General features: G+C 46.8%; 1 protein-coding gene across 2 annotated transcripts in view; it reads right to left on the bottom strand.

Annotated features, from left to right (window-relative positions):
• The window catches only part of SPPL2B (signal peptide peptidase like 2B), a 128,521-nt gene that overhangs the window by 3,316 nt on the left and 105,285 nt on the right, over window positions 1–19,920 (bottom strand). The window contains exons 13-14 of one of the 2 annotated variants that reach the window (XM_078668824.1): window positions 6,957–7,034; window positions 3,182–3,410 (exon numbers count right to left, since the gene is read on the bottom strand). In XM_078668824.1, the coding sequence (XP_078524950.1) occupies window positions 3,229–3,410; window positions 6,957–7,034 (260 nt within the window). In that variant the 3' untranslated portion in view covers window positions 3,182–3,228. The remainder of the gene's footprint in view (window positions 1–3,181; window positions 3,411–6,956; window positions 7,035–19,920) is intronic. The other variant, XM_078668823.1, reaches the window with a different exon arrangement.

Here is a 19,920-nt window from a genome sequence, read left to right as displayed (position 1 = left end):
TATCCCTTGCACTGATGGATGTCACACCTGCCCGCTAGCTTACAAGATGAATGTGCATTCTGTCTTAGAATATAATGTTGTGATGTGAAATTCAGTGAAAGTTATCAGCTGCTATCTGGGCCCCTTATGCTGAAGCTATCTGTTTAGCTTCTGTTCAATAAAATGGAGTTAATTCTACCAGACTCTTTCAAGTTTCCTCATTATCCCATGAGGTGAGTGTTCTGAACTTGGGAGGCAACGCGTTGCAGGCCGCTCGGACTACTCCATGGAAGACTGTTTCTGGGCATTGGCTGTTGTGTATTAAGGATATTTTAGAAGCAGTGTTGGCTGACAGCTGAGGAGGTTGGCTAGGAAGGGTATTCATGCGACAGGCGTTGTTTATACATAAGACAGCAGATTTTGAATGTGATTCTGGCAGACCTCATTAGCCAGTGTTTACGAAGTATAGGGGTAATGCTGCCATATCTAGCCGCGGAATTAACTAGTCTCGCCAGTGTGTACAACAGCTCTGAGTGGAACGAGGGAGATTTGGGGTGCTACTGCCAGACCGAAGTGGATAATTACGACTGTACTGCAGTTTTCAGATGTTTGATGGGAATGAGGTGTTTGAGATTTTCAGGTTATGCAGGTGAAAGTTTGCGGATTTGGCCACATTATTGATGTGAGGTACCATCCAAACACTGGCTATCGCAACAATCTATCATGGTGGTAACAATATGGAGAGAGGTCTAAGTTGTGTACAAGAAAGACTGCACATCACAAATAAGGCACTCAAACGTGCGGCTAAAAGCATCCGGAGCATCCAATGGAGTCTGGATACATACTCATCAAATGTGGTCTGTTATGCTTTCAGCAACTCATTTATTGGTTTATGGATATTTTTTTTAGCTCAAATATACTCACCAAGATGCAAAATGAGTTTTAAAACTAACCAGAGACATACAATGCAGGAGCATCTGAAGGGGGGAAATAAATCAGAACAATGAGACGACGAGGGAGCGGACAACCAAGTGAAGTCCATAAAGAGCTATGTCCACAAAAAGCTTTAATAAAGCAACGGGGCCTTCCACATAATAATGCCTCTATATAGCATCGAAAAGATCATCAATCTGAAAAGAATACGAGAGTCCAAATAATTAAGTTCCCCAAATTGTTGCTGTCACATAGTGTTTATTATTATGAGCAAACCCAATTAAAGATGAATTACTACAGAGGTAGTTAAAGCCAGTTACAACGACAGAGCTGCGAAACCCCCAATTTTGAATGGATAACAGTCTAACAGAATGGATTCACCAAAGCATTACAAACACAAAGGGTGATGTCAGAAATGCATGCAAACGGTCTAAATCACTGGTAATCTGTCTTTATAAAATTTTAAAAACTGGTTTTCGCCCCCTGTGCTAATCTCGTCAAAGTCTGTCCATTGCAAAGCAGTACAGACTGCTTCTCAAGGAACAGTCCACCTCAAAGTGCCAAGGCCTCAACCCTTGGAGAAAGCACCCCAGAGAGGCAGGTAGGCTGCTTACCATCACAAGAGAAACACTTGGCCAACGCTTGGCACAGCTCTCTGAAATACCAAAAAAGGTAAGTCTATTCACTCTTCTAAGTGCCAGACTCCTGAGAGGGTGACACTGGTAAACTCCGCTAACTCAAGTGGTTGGTCTTCAACGTGCAAGATGAAGTCTTTTAGCGAAACGTGCCTTGTGGGACAAATTGTTATTCTAAAGGCTCTCAGCACTCCTGGTGAGCCAAGGATGCTGATAAGCATTTGTGTACTGGCTGGCTGTCAGCGGTATTACTCAAATGGACTGCACAAGATTTCATTGGGAGATCAAGTCTAAAACACCAACATTCTCCATCTTAGAAAGTCTACATTTTCTCATTTCCAGCTCATGAGGATTAATGGGGCTAATGGTAGCCAAAGAAATGCTCAATTCACAGAGACAGGTTAGACGATCCGCCACCTATTCCAAAGTTGACAGTTTAAATCTACCTCATAAGGCTCAGAACCGAACCCTCTGGGATGATAGAGTACAGCATCTCTTATTAGCAATGAAACTAGCACCTTAAGATAACATTGAAAATATGACACAAATTAAAAAAAAAACAGGATGCAAAAAATGCTCATTGTGAGGTGACAAGAAACACAGACAACAAGGACAGACGAGAAAAAAACCCTGTAGATTCTCAAGTAGTAAAACCATCTTTAATGAGTTAAGAAGCTTGTTCACCCTCCTGTGACCCCCATCCCCTCAACCCACACTCCTGCATTAAGACATTTTGCTGAACTTACAAAAACGTACTTCTGAAAGTTAGGGAACATGACAAACGTAACTATGAGACTCTTTCCTAACTACATTTTGTTTTTTATTTGAATAATACTAAGTCGCCGGCCGATGCTACTACTACTCCTGTTAACGCTTTTGGATACTTTGTGAATGACTCAATGCCATGACCTTATTGATGTACAATCAAAGGCCAAAGGAGTTCAGCGTGCTATCCTCCACAGGCAAGCACACGTCTGGTTGCTGGCTATGTGGCACGCTTATACTGACCCTAAGCAATCGTCAAACGACCCATGGTAACATGCAGACAAAAAGCAGCACAGATACCTCTATTGTGGTCTAATCTCTTGAATAATATAACTCGGACAATTGAAAATTTAAAGTGCTATTTTGGATAAATTGAATTTTGGGTTAGAGTTGCTAAACATTATGCAAGCAAACAAAGTGGTACTTTCATAGAAAGCATTAACATTGAGATTTTGTTTTATGGTTAAAAAAAAAAAAGTCAGTTCTTTAAATAAAAAACAGGAGGACTGAACACATTATGGAATGCTTTACCAACTCTCTACAATGTTGCTGGTAAATGCATTTTTCCAGCACATCTCAAATAGAGATTACGGCATATCATGAATGTAGTCTTTTAACCTCAAAAGTCTTCTTGAAAGTCTTCTCCAATGTCGTACTGTATTATATTACAAGAAAAAAAATTGTTTTTAGCCATTGACAATTTATAAGCTCCTTCAAAGTCACATTTAGAGGTTTTATGCAGTCCACCTAAACCACAATTCAGCTAGGGAAGGTTGACCAACAAGGGAAACAATACACTACAAATGTAACACAAAATGATAGAGGTTATCTGTTGTATATGTTGATAATACTACAATGCTTTACTCAACTTTAATTTTTAGTAAGAGTTTAAAATATTAGTATTTCTTGTAGACACTCATATCAAACTGGTATTCACCACAAATCCGCTGCCCGTCCAAAACATGGTGAATTCCTTGCGACATAATGCCACGACAAAGCTGGTGATCAGAGTGCAGGGCACCAGGTACAGAAGAGCCGGCTGCCCCATTTGCATCAATGCCAAGGCCACAAAAGTCACGAGGAGTCCAATTCCGTAGGCTGCGAAAGACAAGAAAAAGGCCATTGCTCTTCATCAATCCAGACAGCAGAAGACAAACATAAATAAGAACAGGCACAGAAATTTAACGTAAAGCAGGTCATCCCTTGAGACAGCAAGGGTTAAACTTGCCAACCAAACTAGAGCTTGGGTGAAAAACACATGGACATGTCTGGGGGGAAAAATATAACAGGAGATTTCCTCTATCGGCGACAGACTTCAATGGGGCCAGAGAGGACCCAACAACACAGAGCAAGGCAAAAGAGACTGTACTTATTTCTCCCAGTTACATCTCCCAAAGCAATATTGTGAGCAATATATCCATTGAAGAACAGGTTTGTGTCTAGGTGATAGAGGGACTTTCTACATTTTTGAGGTGGGACAAGGAGGAATAGAGTTATGTCTACAATCTTATGTGAAAATGCAACAGACATGTTCTCTTTGGAATGTTTAGCAAACAAATTAGCTCAAAATAATATTAAATACAACAGATTTAAGTCAATTCATCATATATAAAAAGTGGAATTTTTACCATACTTGCCATTTTCCATATATGTCCAAACATAATGTGTGGAAATTATCGAATAATAAATGCATGATATATAGGGAAAAATCTTATGATATTTTTCAACATGCACAATAAAGATTTAAGTCAGCATTACAATTTCTTGTAAGTGTCAAAGACGTCAGAAAACCTGAGAAGCAGAGGGTAGGAAGCAACAAGGAGCTGGCTTTGATAGTGGAAGCAACGGAGAGTTAGAGGGAGAGGCAGTAGCAACGGGAACTGGACAAGAGCGGGATAATGTACAGGGAGCAGGCAGGAGTGTCAAAGACGTCAGAAAACCTGAGAAGCAGAGGGTAGGAAGCAACAAGGAGCTGGCTTTGATAGTGGAAGCAACGGAGAGTTAGAGGGAGAGGCAGTAGCAACGGGAAGTGGACAAGAGCGGGATAATGTACAGGGAGCAGGCAGGAGTGGTAGAAGCTACAGGGAGTGGACAGGAGGGGTGGGATCTACTAGGAGCTGTCGGGGGGGGGAGCTACACAGAGCAGGCATGGGGGAAGCTACAACGAGCATGTGGAACTTACAGAAGCGAGCAGGAAAAGTGAAGCTAGGTCAGAGGGTAGGAGTAAGGAAGTTACAGGGTGAGGGAGGGGGAGCTACAGGGAACAGGCTGAGGGTGGGAAGCAATGGGAAGTGGATCAGGCGAATCAGAGGGGAGCGGACGGGAGAGGTGAAGCAACCTGGAGTAGGTGCGATTGAGGGAGCAAAGGTTAGTGGGGCATACAGGGAGCGGGCAGGATCAGAGATGCAAGAGGGAGCAGGTTGAAAGCAATGGGGAGCCGTCGGGAGTTGTGGAAGAAACAGGGAGCAGGCAGGAGTGCAGTAAGCAATGAGAAGTGGGTGAAAGTAGGGGAGCAACCAGAGCAGGTGGAAAGGTGGGAAGCAATGACAGCTTAAGCAATGGGAGCAAAAGAAACGAGGAGCAGGCAGGAGTGGGGTACGCAATGAGAAGTGGCGAAAGGAGGGAAGCGACCGGAGCATGCCGAAAGGTGGGAACCATTGAGAGCCTAAGAAACAGGAGAAGGCAGGAGGGTGAGAAGAAAAGGGGAGCTAATGGAAGGGATGGGAGCAACATGTTGTATCCTGTTATCTCTTAGTTCCCTGCTTCTCAGCAGGTGTGAATGTGATGTAATAGAATGTTCATGAGTGCATGGTGTGTATGAGTGGCACCTAGAATGATTGGGGCTGAGCAGCAGGATGCCGCTCCCAGGGGGCATTCTTACCATCTTACTTGTAACTAAATAAACCTGCTCTTATAATCTACATGACTGGCTACTGGACTTATTACCTACAAGGGCCTTACTTTGTTTACAAAACAACTGTGAGCGGGCCAGATGTGGAAGCAATGAGGAACGGGCATAAGGTCTGAGCAAACTGTGAGATGCCCGAGGGGGTCAAAGCAATGGGGAGAAAGTGGGAGTAGGGATGCAACGAAGAGCGACAAGGAGGCGGAAGCAATGGGGGAGGCAAGAGTGAGACAAAGGGTAGAAGCAAAAGGGAGTAGGTGGGAGGAAAGCCAAGGGGAGCTGGTGTGGGAGTAAGCAGGAAGGTGGAAGAAATTGGAGTTAAACAGCGGGCAGAGTGAGCATGTTGGTACACAAACCTACAGAGTGTTAGTGTAGCCAACTCACGGTCCTATCAATGCAGGGACAGCCCATCCTTTTTGGTCTGTGTTTAGAAATTGAAAGATTTCACTCAGCACTCTCAGTAGGAGCATTTGTAGATTAATGTGTGAAATTGATCATCTATAAGCAGGTGAGTGTCAAATTCGACCATTAAGCTTTTAGCAGTAGATACCGGAATGGATAAGTTACCAATTTCTTAAAACAGTACAAGACTGACAATACACTGTTTTAACTAACTAGGACTACTACTTTTTTGTGAGTGTTTAGGTTGAACCAGGTGCTTCCATTATTAAAACTTATGGAGCAGACCCAGATCTTATAGACACAACAGGACTTGGAAAAAGAAAATTTGAAAATTGTCTTGTTTAGTCAACATAGTCTGTGCCTACGTCTGGAAACATAGCAAGATTGGATGTAGGGGGGACCTGGTACCCAGAGATGGTAAACATAAGTCAAACCTGCCTACCTATACACTTCAGAGTGATTAAATCCAGTAAACATGTAGGTATAGGTGTGATCACGGTAAGCATGTATTGGGAATAGAAATGGTAATGGCCCACGTCGACTATTTCACATTATATAAATTTGCGGAGATTGAACTGCTCTCTTGTCGAGTGCCAAATGTGAACGTGCACGCAAAACTGCAGATCGGGAAAGTGACCTTCATTTGTGACTGCTCTCTATGACATCCAGGCATAGGGCTAGAAATGCAATGCCCTAAGGCCGAAAATATATAGGAAGCAGTTTATATAGGAAATTGAAAAATACAAAGTACATACAAAAAACAGTTTGCAAATCATAAGAAGTTATGCAGTTTCCCATCCTTAGACAAAATTGACAAAATTGCAAACGTCCAGGACAGTTTATATAGTATATACACAAAGTGTCTAGATACAACTGCCGAACAAGCCATTATTTATAACATTCTGTGCCTTTGGCCTCTGCAAAACTTTTCAAAGTGTGAATCAAATAGCAAAAGCAGCAGATAATACAAATTATTTAAGGAACTTAACAGCCCAAGAAATGACTATTTGAGTTGTCAAGGTCCTTTCTTTTAAAATAAATGTGATATCAACGATATCCTAAGGTTATGTTGAACCGCCAGAAACGTTAAAAAAAATAATAATTGTCTCACGTAGACAAAAAAAAAATCTAAATCAGATTGATACAGGAATGTTATGGGCTGTCCTAGCTGATATTTTTAAATCACATTGGAATATTTTTTTAAATCCTCTTGCACTGATTATCAGCTTCCTCTGTGGAATTTTTATATGCAATTTTCAGAAATGAAAAATTAATTAATCCAACATAAGAGTTGTAACATTATTTGATGTAGTTACGCCTGTTCCCGTAATACAAACCTATTGTGCAGGCTACGAAATATATCCTTGAAGATTGCATCTGAATATCAAATCTGTGGCAGTAGGCGACCAACAATCCTACCAAAAGAAACACACAAAAACATATTACAAATGTCTACAATTCATCCATCGGAATAAGAACATGATCATACTTGAACATAATTAAAAACTATGAGTTTGTAAGTCAATCACTCATTGCCTTTGATGGTATACAGGCTTTCTATATTCAGAAGAAGTGTTTATTGCATTCTGTACATCAGACATTTCACAGACTCTTAGCACTCAACAGGGTTATGGTATAGTTTCTGCAATCAGATCAAATATTTTTTGGAAAAGCTAAAGCAAGTACATTTGTTTGTTTATGCACCCACCTCTCGAGGGCCTCTAGATGTCTAAAGTCCTAACCCCCAACTGCAAATAGGATTGCCTCCTAACTTTTGTGCTGGCCATGATATAAGAAAATAAGCCACTACACAGAAATGAAAATGTTACTTAACTCGTATTCATCTATTCGTAACTTATTGTGCTGTAGATTCACATGCTCTGCGTATTCCTGCCATCTGGTGTTGGGCTCAGACTTAGCAAGTTGTTTTTGTTTGAAGAAGTCTTTTAGACTAACAAGATAACATGTCACTTCTCTCTTAGTTGGCAATGTGCATTGGCCTCAACTCCATTGTTAGACTTTTTCGCACAGCTTGTGAGGATAGGTATGTAGTGGTGAACTAGTACAAAATGATGACTAAGTAGTAGATGTTAATATACAGGCATGTGTAACACAAAAAGCTGACTCTGGGGAGGATGGAGGGTGCATGTGAATCTACAGCACTACAAGCTACAAACAGATGCTTACAACTTGAGTAACATTTTCAGTTTGTAGCATATGCAGTTGTGGATACACATGCTCTGCATATACTATAAAACAGAACTCTCAAAAGTGGTGGCTAGTCTGTGGAGGATACAGATGTGTGAAATAAAGCTCTGAATACTGTCTGGCCAACCTTAACATGGACAAGAATATCCACGCAGTAGTGCATAGTAAATGTGTGTGGGGTTGACACCGTTGCTTCTTTAAAGTTGTCAGCTATAGGTATGTTCCATTAAAAAAAAAGTACCTTAGAGCTCTTTTTATTATCATTTATTTTTATTGCTTTACATATTTCAATGGAATAAGAAAACAAAATCATAACCAATCAGAATCAAACACAGTACATCACGCGTCAACTCCCCAGAGTGCTACATTGATCGGGATATCAAATCGAGAATCATGAGCTGGCCTGCCTCCCCACCCGTCCCCAAAATTAATTCTCCCCTTCATACATAAAATTGTATAACACCCTGTTATCATATTGAGGGAACACAAGCTCTTCACAGTTATTACATTATAATACAGAGAAGTACAACATTGGACTAGACCCGTCCTAAGTTTGAAAATAGTCTTGAAGAAAGCCTCAGAAATGTTTTGGCCTAGAGGTGAGCAAAAGCAATTCAGCATAGGACTCAGCCAAGTCACTACACATAACCATATCTTTCAACCAACTCTCATAATCTGGGGTTCCTGTTGTCCCCTATGTCAATGTGACCCGTCTCCGACCCAAGAGGGATGCCATCCCCAATAGTTCCTATAGAGATTTTGAGCATCCATTAGAACACAAGGCAAGGGAGTAACAGTGACCACACCATCCACCATAATGTTCAAGGTGTAGGAAGCTGGCTCTTTATATAGAAGACCAAAAAGAGGTACACTGTGTAAAGTGTCAAGGCAACCCCCAAAAGAATGACTGAGGCACAAAGTACACCCCAAATGCTCTCTTTTGTGCTAGTGTGGGCAAGCAGTTAGGCATAGCAGAAAGTAGTGCTAAGCATTTATTTAACACACAAAAGCAGTAAGTGAGGCACACACTCAAAGAAATCAGACACCAATTTATAAAAATATCACACTTTTATATGAATTTAGATACCAAGATCGGAATCCGGAAAGTACTTTTTGAGTTATGAATTTTACAGCTTTCAAAAGTGCAAATTTGGGGAAAGGTAATGTTATCCAATGGAGGAAAGACCTACACTGCATACAGGTACTTCACAGCGACTTACGGAGCCAATCTCCTGGACTAAAGGTCAGTATGGGGCAAGGTCCAATGCATTACTATCAGGTCACCTTCGGCGGCACTGGGGCAGCCGGAAGCAGAGGTGCTTTTCAGCATGGGTGCCTAATTTTATCAAATTAGGGGGGGTTGGGGGGGGCTAATGAACTGCATTCGGGAACTTCACTGTGACTTAGGGGACCAACCTCCTCAACTTAAGGTGGGAATGAGGCAAGGCCCAAGGCCACACCACCAGGTCACCTCAGGAGTCTCTGGGCCGTCCAGGTGCAGAAGTGTGTTACAGAATTGGGTGTCCCACTTACTTTAATAGAGAATGGTCTGGTTGCAAAGAGGATGCAAGCTGGGACTGGGAGACGAGTCCAGCTGAACCAACCCAAGGGCTCTGGTCTCATGATGTTCGGGGATGTGGGGACACCTTTGGTCCTCTTCTCCTTGGGTCAGGATGGCAGGGTGCAGCAGTGTTCTGAGGCGTCCAGTTTTCGTCACCAGTGACACTTGCAGTAGAGGAGGCCTGCACAAAGAGGCTGCAGGTGCCGTCGGCGAGTCCTCTGTAGGCAAACCCAAGGTGAAATTTGTGTATGGAGGGTTGGGGGACCACACTGGCACTGTTGCTCACTTCAACTTGGGCTAGTGGGCAAGGGTGCAGTGGTGCTTTTCGGTGTCGGGTTTGCGGCGGTCCTGAGTCCTCACAGTTCTTTTGAAGTGCTGGATGCAGGGAAGCAGCTCCATGGAAGTTCCTGGGTCTTTGTTGAAGGCAGGCAGTCCTCCCAAGCTTTTAAAGGCACAACAGCTGCAGGATAAGATAACTTTAGCGCAATCAGGGGGAACAGCAAACAGGCTGGCAGGGTTGGCACCAATACAGTTGCTTCTCCACTTTCCTTGCTTCTCCCACCTCTTCAGTGTCCTGAGGTCAGCAGGGCTCCCCTAAATACTAGATTTTGGGGCATTAGGGAACTATAGCCAATGGGCTACTTTCCCCTGGGATCACTACGCCACATATATGACCACTTCCTGTTGGAAGTGGGCATAACCCTGTCCCAGAGCTCCTAATTCTGCCATCATCAAGATGGCAGACTTAAATATCGTATCCACATCAGGTAGCTCACCTTAGGGTTTGAACTAGCCTAAGGGTGGACATGCCTTTATGACTACTAATTTTCCAGCCTGTACTGGAACCAAATGGGCCCTGGTCAGGGGGGTTGGCTTCTCCTCACCTCTGTGGGAAGCGAGATTCGCATACCAAAGGCAGTGTGCTCTTTGAAGCTCTCTGCCTTGGAATGCTAATTTACAAGCCTTTCTGGAGGTGGTGTAAAACACTTTGCTGCAGAGCAGGGATTGTTCCTGACCTCCTGAGAGCGTGGACTCTCACAGCTGGCGGTCAGAATCTAGTCGTGGTGGCAGGCTGGACTGGACCAGTCAGCCAGCACACTAGAGGGCTGGTAGGTTTCAGGGGTATTCTAAAGTACCCTCTGTGTGCATGTATTAATAAATCCATCACTGGGATCAGTGTGGATTTATTAATACTAGGTGTTTGATACTGAACACCATGTTTCAGTGAAGCCATTATGCAGCTTGGGAACTCGTTTTGACCAATGCCCAGTACATACCTTGAGATAGCTTGCCTGCTCACTTGAAATATCCAGTAATAGAACTAGACATCACAGGGGCATTTCTGCTCATGCAGATATGTCCTCACATACAATAGGGCCTTAGGGCTCAAAGAAATGCTGTAGGGGTGACTTACATATATTAGATGCAGTGACTTCGGCATCACACACAGGAGTGTGCCATGTCATGTTTTTACTCGTGGTTTGCACCATGTCACCCAGCCTATAATAGCAGTCTGTGTGAAATTTGTGTGTGGGCCCCTTAGGGTGGCATAAGAAATGCTGCAGCCCTTTGGGCCCCCCTTTAGCACTCATACCCAGGTACCATTTACTAGGGACTTACAGGAGTGCTATCGTCCTTAGCCAATTGTAGCACAATTGGACAACACCTTGTTTTGGGGAAGGAGCACTGGCACGGAGGTTTGGTTAGCAGGCCTCGGTGTACTGTCAGTCGAAAATCCGCAACTATGGGTTCCGGAGTAGCGTGCTACTCGTCGAAAAAGCGCTTCAACACCTCATCAGGGGTAGCAAGCGCCATATAAAGGCAAACCATTACCATCTTCTATCCCCCCCACTATCTTACTCAAGCCAAATAACTGACTAACATATCCACCACTAAACTTACTTTCATATTTCACTGTACTAATTCACCACTAATCCTTTATAGGTTACAGAGTAGTGTGCTACTCACCGAAAAAGCGCTTAGACGCCTCATTAGGGCTAGTAAGCACTATATAAATGCAATTACAATACAATCTAGTAGCTAAAAGGGGGGCAAAAAGTGAGGAGGATAACTGCAACATAAGTCCAGTTTCCTACACCAGGTACATGCCACTTGAGCCCAGAAGGCCACAATCTTAGGGCATAGCCATGAAAGATGGACGAAGTCAGCCATTGGGGCAGCACATCTACAGCAAATGGGGTCAGATGATGTGCCACATTTGAATAGGCTTTCCGGAGTGTGATACGCCCCATGTAAATATTTTAAATGGATAAGTCCATACTTCCCATTAAGGACCATTGTTGATCAGTAATATCAAGGGCTAAATCAGTGGAAATTTGCATATGGGTCCGCCATTCTGGTTCAGAAGCAGCCTAAGAAATCATAGAGTACAGGTGGGTTACAATGTGTGTGGTCAAGGGATCGGCCAGCAAGAAAGACAAGTGCTGCCAATCCTCTGGGGTCTCAGGAAAAGTAGGGAGCAGCTTCTTTAGACATATTTGAGGATATAGTAACTAAGCATATCTACCACATGAGAAGAATTCGAATCAATGAATTCCTCAAGGAAAGGAACTAACGATTAGGAAACAAATCGCACATGAACCGAAACTATTTAAGTCCTAACACAGTAAAGAGCGCCGGATGAGAAGCAACATGTGGGAACAGATAATGGGCGGGCGACTTCAGCCTGCATCGCAAACCGGGGGCAAACTCCACTCCGGTCCGCCAGCCGCATCAACGCCCAGCTCGAGCATTTAACCATACGAATCTTCCTATCTGGATGGGACGGTCGGGTGCTGCGATATACTTGAATAGGAGCCAGGTCTGACAAGCCATATTCTAAATCTACATGCAGTGCCCCTTTATTTTCTTCCAGTGTAATTGGTTGACAAAGACCCTCCCTCTGATCAGCAGTGGGCCATGCCAGAAAGGCATGATCCAGGAACTCATGGATAGCAGGTGGAGGGTCCGGAACAAGGGAGCTGTTTAAGTGTTTATAATAAGCAGTAAAGGCATCCAGGAGAGCTCTTGAGCCATGAAGCAGCTGTCCATCCTTCCCCAAAATTCCGGTAACATGATTCGCCGCCAAATTAGGATGAATATTTGATGCAAGGGTGTGCCCAGGACTGTATCCCTCACCATAAGAGTGGAAAGCCTAATACTTGCTACAGAAGCATATCTACCGGTCAGCGGTCACCTTGTATTCCGGATTTTAAAATGCAGAGATTCCGGGACCTGAATGTCCCTATCTCGAACTTATGCCTCTTCAAGTGCCTAAATAGCACATTCTAGCTGCCGCACCTCACCCCTAAGGGACTTCAAGATTCCACCACTCTTACTAATACCACCCGCCTTATTGTGGTAGTGGGTCGTACCCCTGGTCCAGTCCACAGATACGTCCAAGACTGCAATATGGTCTCCCCACTAAAACCACACTTGCACATGAAGCGAGCAGAGGTGATTTGTGTACAGAAATTAGAAAAATCTACATCGGGGGCATAAGAGTTCACTAAAGCAACATGTACAGAGTCAAACATTCCCAGAACCAATAAGTAATGACTTCATGGGTCAGAAAATGTGTGTAGATGGTGAAAGTTGAGGGATCTGTGAATTGAAATAGCCACCTCTTGTGAATAGGTTGAATAGGAAGAAAAGTATCTATGATACCCCCCAGGCCTTGGCCGGAGTAGGCATCAAGCCAGGAGCCAAATGTGCTTCTTGAAGAAAGGCCATACTGACATTATGACAAGTCGCATAGGCTAAAATGTGGCAGCATTTCCGTGGATTCCCAATGCCTCGAATGTTCCACGTAACACATTTAAAGACCGTGCAGGAAGCTTGTTAAAAAACACACCGGCCACAATCGCCCTGTTAATGTACTCTAGTCGAATAACCTAATCAAGAACTTCAACAGCAAATACCTATGCAGCAATACAAACAACAGGTATTTAGTCTAGAAGGGCTTGAGAAACTAATAACCAATAGTTCTGTACAGTCCTCACAAAAGCAGGGGGAACAATAGTGCATTTTACCCAAACTTAGTTAATGGCAATTAAAAAGGCCATGTCATCCGCATGGGTCAAAACCTCATGACTGTATTTAACAAGCACACCACTCAGCAACGCTAATCGCATCCGCCTACAGATGAGATTCAGCTCAGTTCATTCAACATCACCCAGATAAGGAACCAGTTGACTGGAAACAGCTGAAGGAGGACTTCAGGAGGCTCTGCAGTACTTATCTAGCAGGAAAGAAACCTGCTTTGGCTCAGCAAAAATCAATGTCTTGCCCTCGAGTGTGAAACGGAAGCCGGCTAGATACAATATCAAGTAGGAGATGTGGAGTTCCTGGAGCTTTTTCTTAACTGGAGCAAATTTGCCCTGGACATCCTGTACACTCTGGGTACAGTCATGAAAGAATTATGAGGACATGCCTTCATAAGTGAGAGTGTGCATCTCCCTCACCAGGTGCAGGATAGTATCATGATCTTTATAATTAAGCAATTTAGCAATAATAAGCAGTGGAGGTGTGCCCGGGATTGGACGTGGGGCCAAGGTGCAGTGCGCGCGTTCCACAAAAAACATACGCGAGAGGGAGTCTGATCCAAAAAGGTATAATTTTTTCTATATAGTCCTCCCCATTTCTGTAGTCTCAGCAACGCCCAGAATGTGGAAGTTGCATCTGTGTGAACGGACCTCCAAATCTTCATTCTTTAGTTTGATACGTTCCATTTCCTTAGCCATTTCTTTCATCACAGAGTAGCGTTGCGCCATATCTTCCACCTCTAAGATTCTATGCTTTGTGTGATAAATGCGCTGTTGGGGACTATCGAGGCAGGGGCGTAAAAGGCCCCCACAGCGTGGGTGGCCCCCAGGCTTACCCATACAGAATCGGGCTCCCTCAGCCTCTACACATGTGCATGTGGGGCCCCTTCAGCATATCTTGCAGGGGGGCCCCTCAGGTTTTGTTATGCCACTCAATCGAGGCACTCCTTCATGTCATCCATATGGTAGGTCAGGGAGTACATTTTCGCATCAATAGTGGAGAGGCTTGTTTTCATCACCCGCAAATGGCCAGCGACTCAGTTGAGGTAATACCACCACCCGCCGCCCTCTCCTCACCGGGGTCCCCTCTAGCATCCACCGCCTGTTTATGACTTTTGCGGGCTTCAAAGGTTAAGTCAAGACTGTTCATCAAGCTTGCCCATGGCGCAGGAGAGATGAGGGGCGACCAGCACAACAATCAGCCAGAGTCAAGTCCAACTAAAACATGCAGCAGTGGGCAGTAGTAAGAGCCGAGTAAGGTAGAGCTATCTCCTCACCGTAGAGCTGCAAGCCAGTCCATCTGCTAGAACGACAATAAGCAGTTGTTCGCGCACCAGGCTAGCAAGGTGGCCGTGGAGTACAGGGGTCGCTAAGCCCAAGCACAAGTGCAAAACTTTAGGGTCCCAGCAAGTCTCACCCCATCTGAGGAATAGGCCACAAGAACTGCATGACAACATCATAAGGCCCTTACAATGCCTTACAGGCCCCAACAGGGTACCAGGGGTCAGAGCATCTAGCATGGTTGCACTGCAGAGGCTGGTGCCAAATGGCGATCTGTAAGGCACGATATCCAGAGGCTGCCATGCACTCCGTAATCTAGCAGGTAGGCTGCTTGCCGCAAGGAAATCACACCCAAAAAGCGGGAAAAGTGCTGGAGCGCCACATCAATGTGCCACGTAGTAGGGATTGAGCCAGAAGTGCAGAAGAAGTTTCCAACATGTTAGAATGGCCTCACAGGCCCACACAGTTAACCAGGTGGCAGAGCGATGCGCAACGCTACTCTGTATTTCAGGAGACCACAGCCACGAGGGGAGGCCAGCCGCATCAGGAAAATCGAACTTATACTGGATAGTTAGTAGCCCTGGGCCTCATGGCCAGGCATATCAAACTCACGGCAGATGGTGTTTCACAGGACTTCGCCCTTTTGGCTTTTGTGGCAGCCGCCAACCAGGGGTGTACAGTCCGCAAGGCATACACGCCTCCTACAGCAATGAGGGACCGCGTCGCTGCAGGGGCCAGCAAACAACGAACGAGCTGCCTTCCTGCTTCAGGACAGTAGATTTAATCAATTATGGTGGCAGCAGCGTAGTAGGAAGAATGTTGCTGAAGGATTAGCGCTTAGGAGCCGATTCACAGAGCCACCATGATTGACAAGGGCTCACTGGAGCACTCCCTAGGGCTCTTTTAATGTGTAAGGAGTGAAGGGCCCTTTGGGCAAACTAGTCTTCGTGAGTAAAAAAAAGTTGGGTAGCTCAACTGTTGATATGAGAAGAAGAGACCACCATAAAATGGAAATTAGGCCTGGTTCTAAGCTCAATCCTGCATGTAAAAAAAAGGCTCTATAACAAACTCATATGCCATAGAGAGCTATCAAGAAATCTACTTTCAAGGATAAGAGCTTCAAAGGACAGGAGGACAATGGCTTAAAGTAGGGACCCATGAGTCTTGTGAGCACAATATTAAGATTCCAGAGAGCTGCAGGTGGAACTCTGGGTGGGAGAAGTCTTTTAAGACCTTCCATGAAGACTTTAATTACTTGGATTCTAAAAGGGAAGAGTGTCCCTGTATTGCACGTATAAGGTAATAGTCGCAAGGTGCAGGCTTGTGGAGGTATACAATAACCCAGATTTTTGTAGGTGGAGCAAATAACAGAATGTCCTGGACTGCTAATTTTATGGGGTGTAGGTGTTTGGACTTATAGTAGTCGACCAGCTTTGCTGCACAGTATGCTTTAGCAGTGGGTCTGGGGGCTTCCTCTAGGATATTCATGTACTCCTGTGGGAGGCTTAGATAGGGAAACATTAGGACCACAGGTGCCAAATGGTTAGATGCACAAGTTACTACTTGTGTAACGATATATCTGTAAGAGACATTAGTTAGTATTAGATTCCTTACCTTAGAATATCCCCAGGCGTCAGACTGGATCCGGAAACTTTAGCGTAGCAGTACCCTTGCGCGTCGGTAGGCGTCCTCTGCGGCTCCGCGTCCGTCGTCGGCGTCGTGGGCGCCTTGATGACGTCGTCGGAGTACTTAGACGCCGCCTCCGCGTGCTGACGTCAGTTCTTAGACACAGCTTTTCCGCGCCAGAAACGCAGAGCCATGTTAAAAACCAACACTGGTGCCATTGAAACTAGGGCCCTGAAGGGGACAGCCCTAACTCTAGATATTGGTTCGCAGAACGGGGAGGATGGGTGGGTCGGTAAGGAATCTAATACTAACTAATGTCTCTTACAGATATATCGTTACACAAGTAGTAACTTGTGCATCTGAAAGAGACACGTTAGTATTAGATTCCTTACCTTAGAATGATACCCCAGCAATACCAACCCCGGTGGTGGGTCTGCGAACCAATAATCACACCAGAAAGTCCTGGAGGACGGAACGGCCAAAGAAGCCATCCCTCCGGACTTGGCTGTCCAGGCAGTAGTGTCTTGCAAACGTGTGCAGCGATGCCCACTTAGCTGCCTGACAGATGTCTTGTAAGGGCACACCCCTGCCCAGGGCAGTGGTAGCCGCCGTCGCTCGGGTAGAATGAGCCCGCAGTCCAACCGGGGGCTCCTTCCTAGCCAAGGAGTAGCATGCCTGGATACACAGGATGATCCACCGGGAGATGGTCCTCTTGTGCACCGCTTTCCCCTTCTTAGCGCCCACGTAACCAACAAAGAGTTGGTCATCCACCCGGAACTGGCGTGTGCGATCCAAGTAGAATGAGAGCGCACGTTTTGGGTCCAGACGGTGGAGCCGCTCTTCCTCTTTAGAGGGATGCGGTGGCGGGAAGAAGGTTGGCAAGGTGATAGACTGCCCGATGTGGAAGGCCGTGACAACCTTGGGCAGGAAAGAAGGTTTGGTACGCAGCACCACTTTGTCCGGATGGACAGAAAGGAAAGGTGGAGTACAAGAAAGGGCCTGGAGCTCACTCACTCTCCTGGCAGAGGTGATGGCAACCAGGAAAGCAGTCTTCGATGTCAGAAGGCGAAGAGGACAGTTGTGAAGTGGCTCAAAGGGAGCGCACATCAGAAAGGTAAGAACCCGGTTCAAGTCCCACTGAGGCATCACAAACGGAACAGGAGGAAACGTGTGTGTGATGCCCTTAAGAAATCTATTTACAATAGGGGATTTGAACAAAGAAGGTTGATCAGGCAGCCTGAGAAAGGCTGAAAGGGCAGAAAGGTAGCCCTTGATAGTGCCCAGAGCAGAGCCCTGCTGGGCAAGAGAAAGAAGGAAGAGAAGAACCTCAGAAAGAGGGGCATTGAGGGGATCCACAGCCTTTGCTGTGCACCATGCCACAAATCTGTTCCACCTGCAGGCGTATACCGACTTTGTGGAGGGACGCCTGGCTGCCAGAATGATGTTACAAACTTCAGGAGGCAAGTCAAATGGCCTCAACTGTCGCCGCTCAATCTCCAAGCATGGAGGTGGAGACTGGACAGGTTCGGGTGGAGGACCGTCCCCTGCTGCTGCGACAGAAGGTCCTCCTGAAGAGGCAGACGAACCGGGGGATCGACTGACAGACTGAGTAGCTCTGGATACCAGTACCTTCTCGCCCAGTCCGGAGCCACAAGGATGACTTGGGCCCGGTCGCGCTTGATCTTCTTTAGCACTCTGGGCAGAAGTGGTATAGGCGGAAAGGCGTACAACAGACCGCAACTCCACTCGCGGCGAAAAGCGTCTCCGAGCGAGTGCCGCCTTGGAAATTCCAACGCGCAGAACAGATGACATTGCGCGTTCTCTTCGGTGGCGAATAGATCTAACCAAGGCTCTCCCCATCGCTGAAAGAGGCCTTGCGCCACGTCCAAGTTCAGACGCCATTCGTGATCCATCATGCACCGGCGGCTGAGCTCGTCCGCCCTGGCGTTCAGAGAACCTGCCAGGTGTTGAGCCACCAGGGTCACGCCCTGGCGTTCCAGCCATTGCCAAAGGCGAAGAGCCTCTTGACAAAGGATCCACGACCCCACCCCGCCTTGTTTGTTGCAGTACCACATGGCGGTGGTGTTGTCCGTGAATACCTGCACTACACTCCCCCGGACAGAGGGGAGGAATGCCTTCAGTGCCAGACGAATCGCCCGGAGCTCCAACAGGTTGATGTGGAGCCGGGTCTCCGCCGGAGACCAGAGGCCTCTGATCTCCGCCTCTCCCATGTGGCCTCCCCAGCCCTGGAGGGACGCGTCCGTCACAACCACGTGCTCCGGTTGGGGAAGGGAGAGGGATCTGCCGCTGACCCAATCGCGGTCCGTAAGCCACCACTGCAGTTGTCTCGCAGTGCCCTCCGAGATCAGGACGTGGTCGGATAGGTTGCCCTGATGCTGGGCCCACTGAAACTTCAGGTCCCACTGCAGAGCCCGCATCCGCCACCTGGCGTGATGCACCAGTAGGATGCAGGAGGCCATCAGCCCCAGAAGCCGCAGCGTCAACCTGACCGAAACCCGGGATAACGGCTGAAAGATGGGAATCAGAGCCTGAATATCCCGGACCCGCTGTTCGGGCGGATAAACCCGAAACCGCGCCGAGTCCAGAACCGCTCCGATGAAGAGGAGCTTCTGAGCGGGGCACAGGTGTGACTTCGGCACATTGATGGAGAACCCCAGCAGGTGCAGGAGGTCTGCCGTCGTCTGGAGGTGGCTGACGACTGTCTGGGGCGAGCCCGCCTTCAACAACCAGTCGTCGAGGTAGGGGAAGACTGAAACCCCTAACCTGCGCAGATGAGCTGCGACCACCGCCATCACCTTTGTGAACACCCGTGGGGCGCTGGTAAGGCCGAAGGGGAGCACGGTAAATTGAAAATGCTCGTGGCCCACCATGAACCGCAGGTAGCGCCTGTGGGCAGGCAGGACAGGGATATGAAAGTAAGCGTCCTGCAAGTCCAACGCTACCATCCAGTCTCCTGGGTTCAGGGCAGCCAGGACCTGAGCCAGTGTCAGCATCTTGAACTTCTCCTTCCGGAGGAAGCCGTTGACGTTCCTTAGGTCCAAGATAGGGCGTAGGCCCCCTTTGCCCTTCTTGGGTACCAGAAAGTAGTGGGAGTAGCAACCACACCCTACTTCTGGCCCAGGAACGCGCTCGATGGCCCCCTTGGCCAAGAGGGCCGTAACATCCTCCTGCAGAAGTCGCAAATGATCGCCCGATACACGGTGGTTCTGCGGTGGCATGGCTGGAGGAGTCGCCTCGAAGGGGAGGGAATAGCCCCTTCGGACGATTTGCAGCACCCACCTGTCCGATGTGACAGTGCGCCAGTGGAGGTGGTGATGGCGAACCCTGCCCCCCACTGGCGTCACATGGGCCTGGAAGCACGGACGAGAAGGGTTTTGAGGCGGATGCTGCGGGGGAAGGTGTGGACTGCCCGGACGACGGTTCCCACGGCCGCCACCGCGTTGGGTATTGCCCTGCGGTGCGTGGCTGGCGGCGCGTGTGGGCGCACCCCTTCCGTGGCCACGAAAGGAGTGAAAGGCAGCCGATTGCTGGCGCTGGCCCGAGAGGCCCAAGGACTTGGCC

Source organism: Lissotriton helveticus, chromosome 12 (assembly GCF_964261635.1).
Source record: "Lissotriton helveticus chromosome 12, aLisHel1.1, whole genome shotgun sequence".
In the NCBI taxonomy this organism is placed as follows: domain Eukaryota; kingdom Metazoa; phylum Chordata; class Amphibia; order Caudata; family Salamandridae; genus Lissotriton; species Lissotriton helveticus.
The sequence above is the reverse complement of the archived record's forward strand: the minus strand, read 5'-3'. Positions and strand labels throughout refer to the sequence as shown.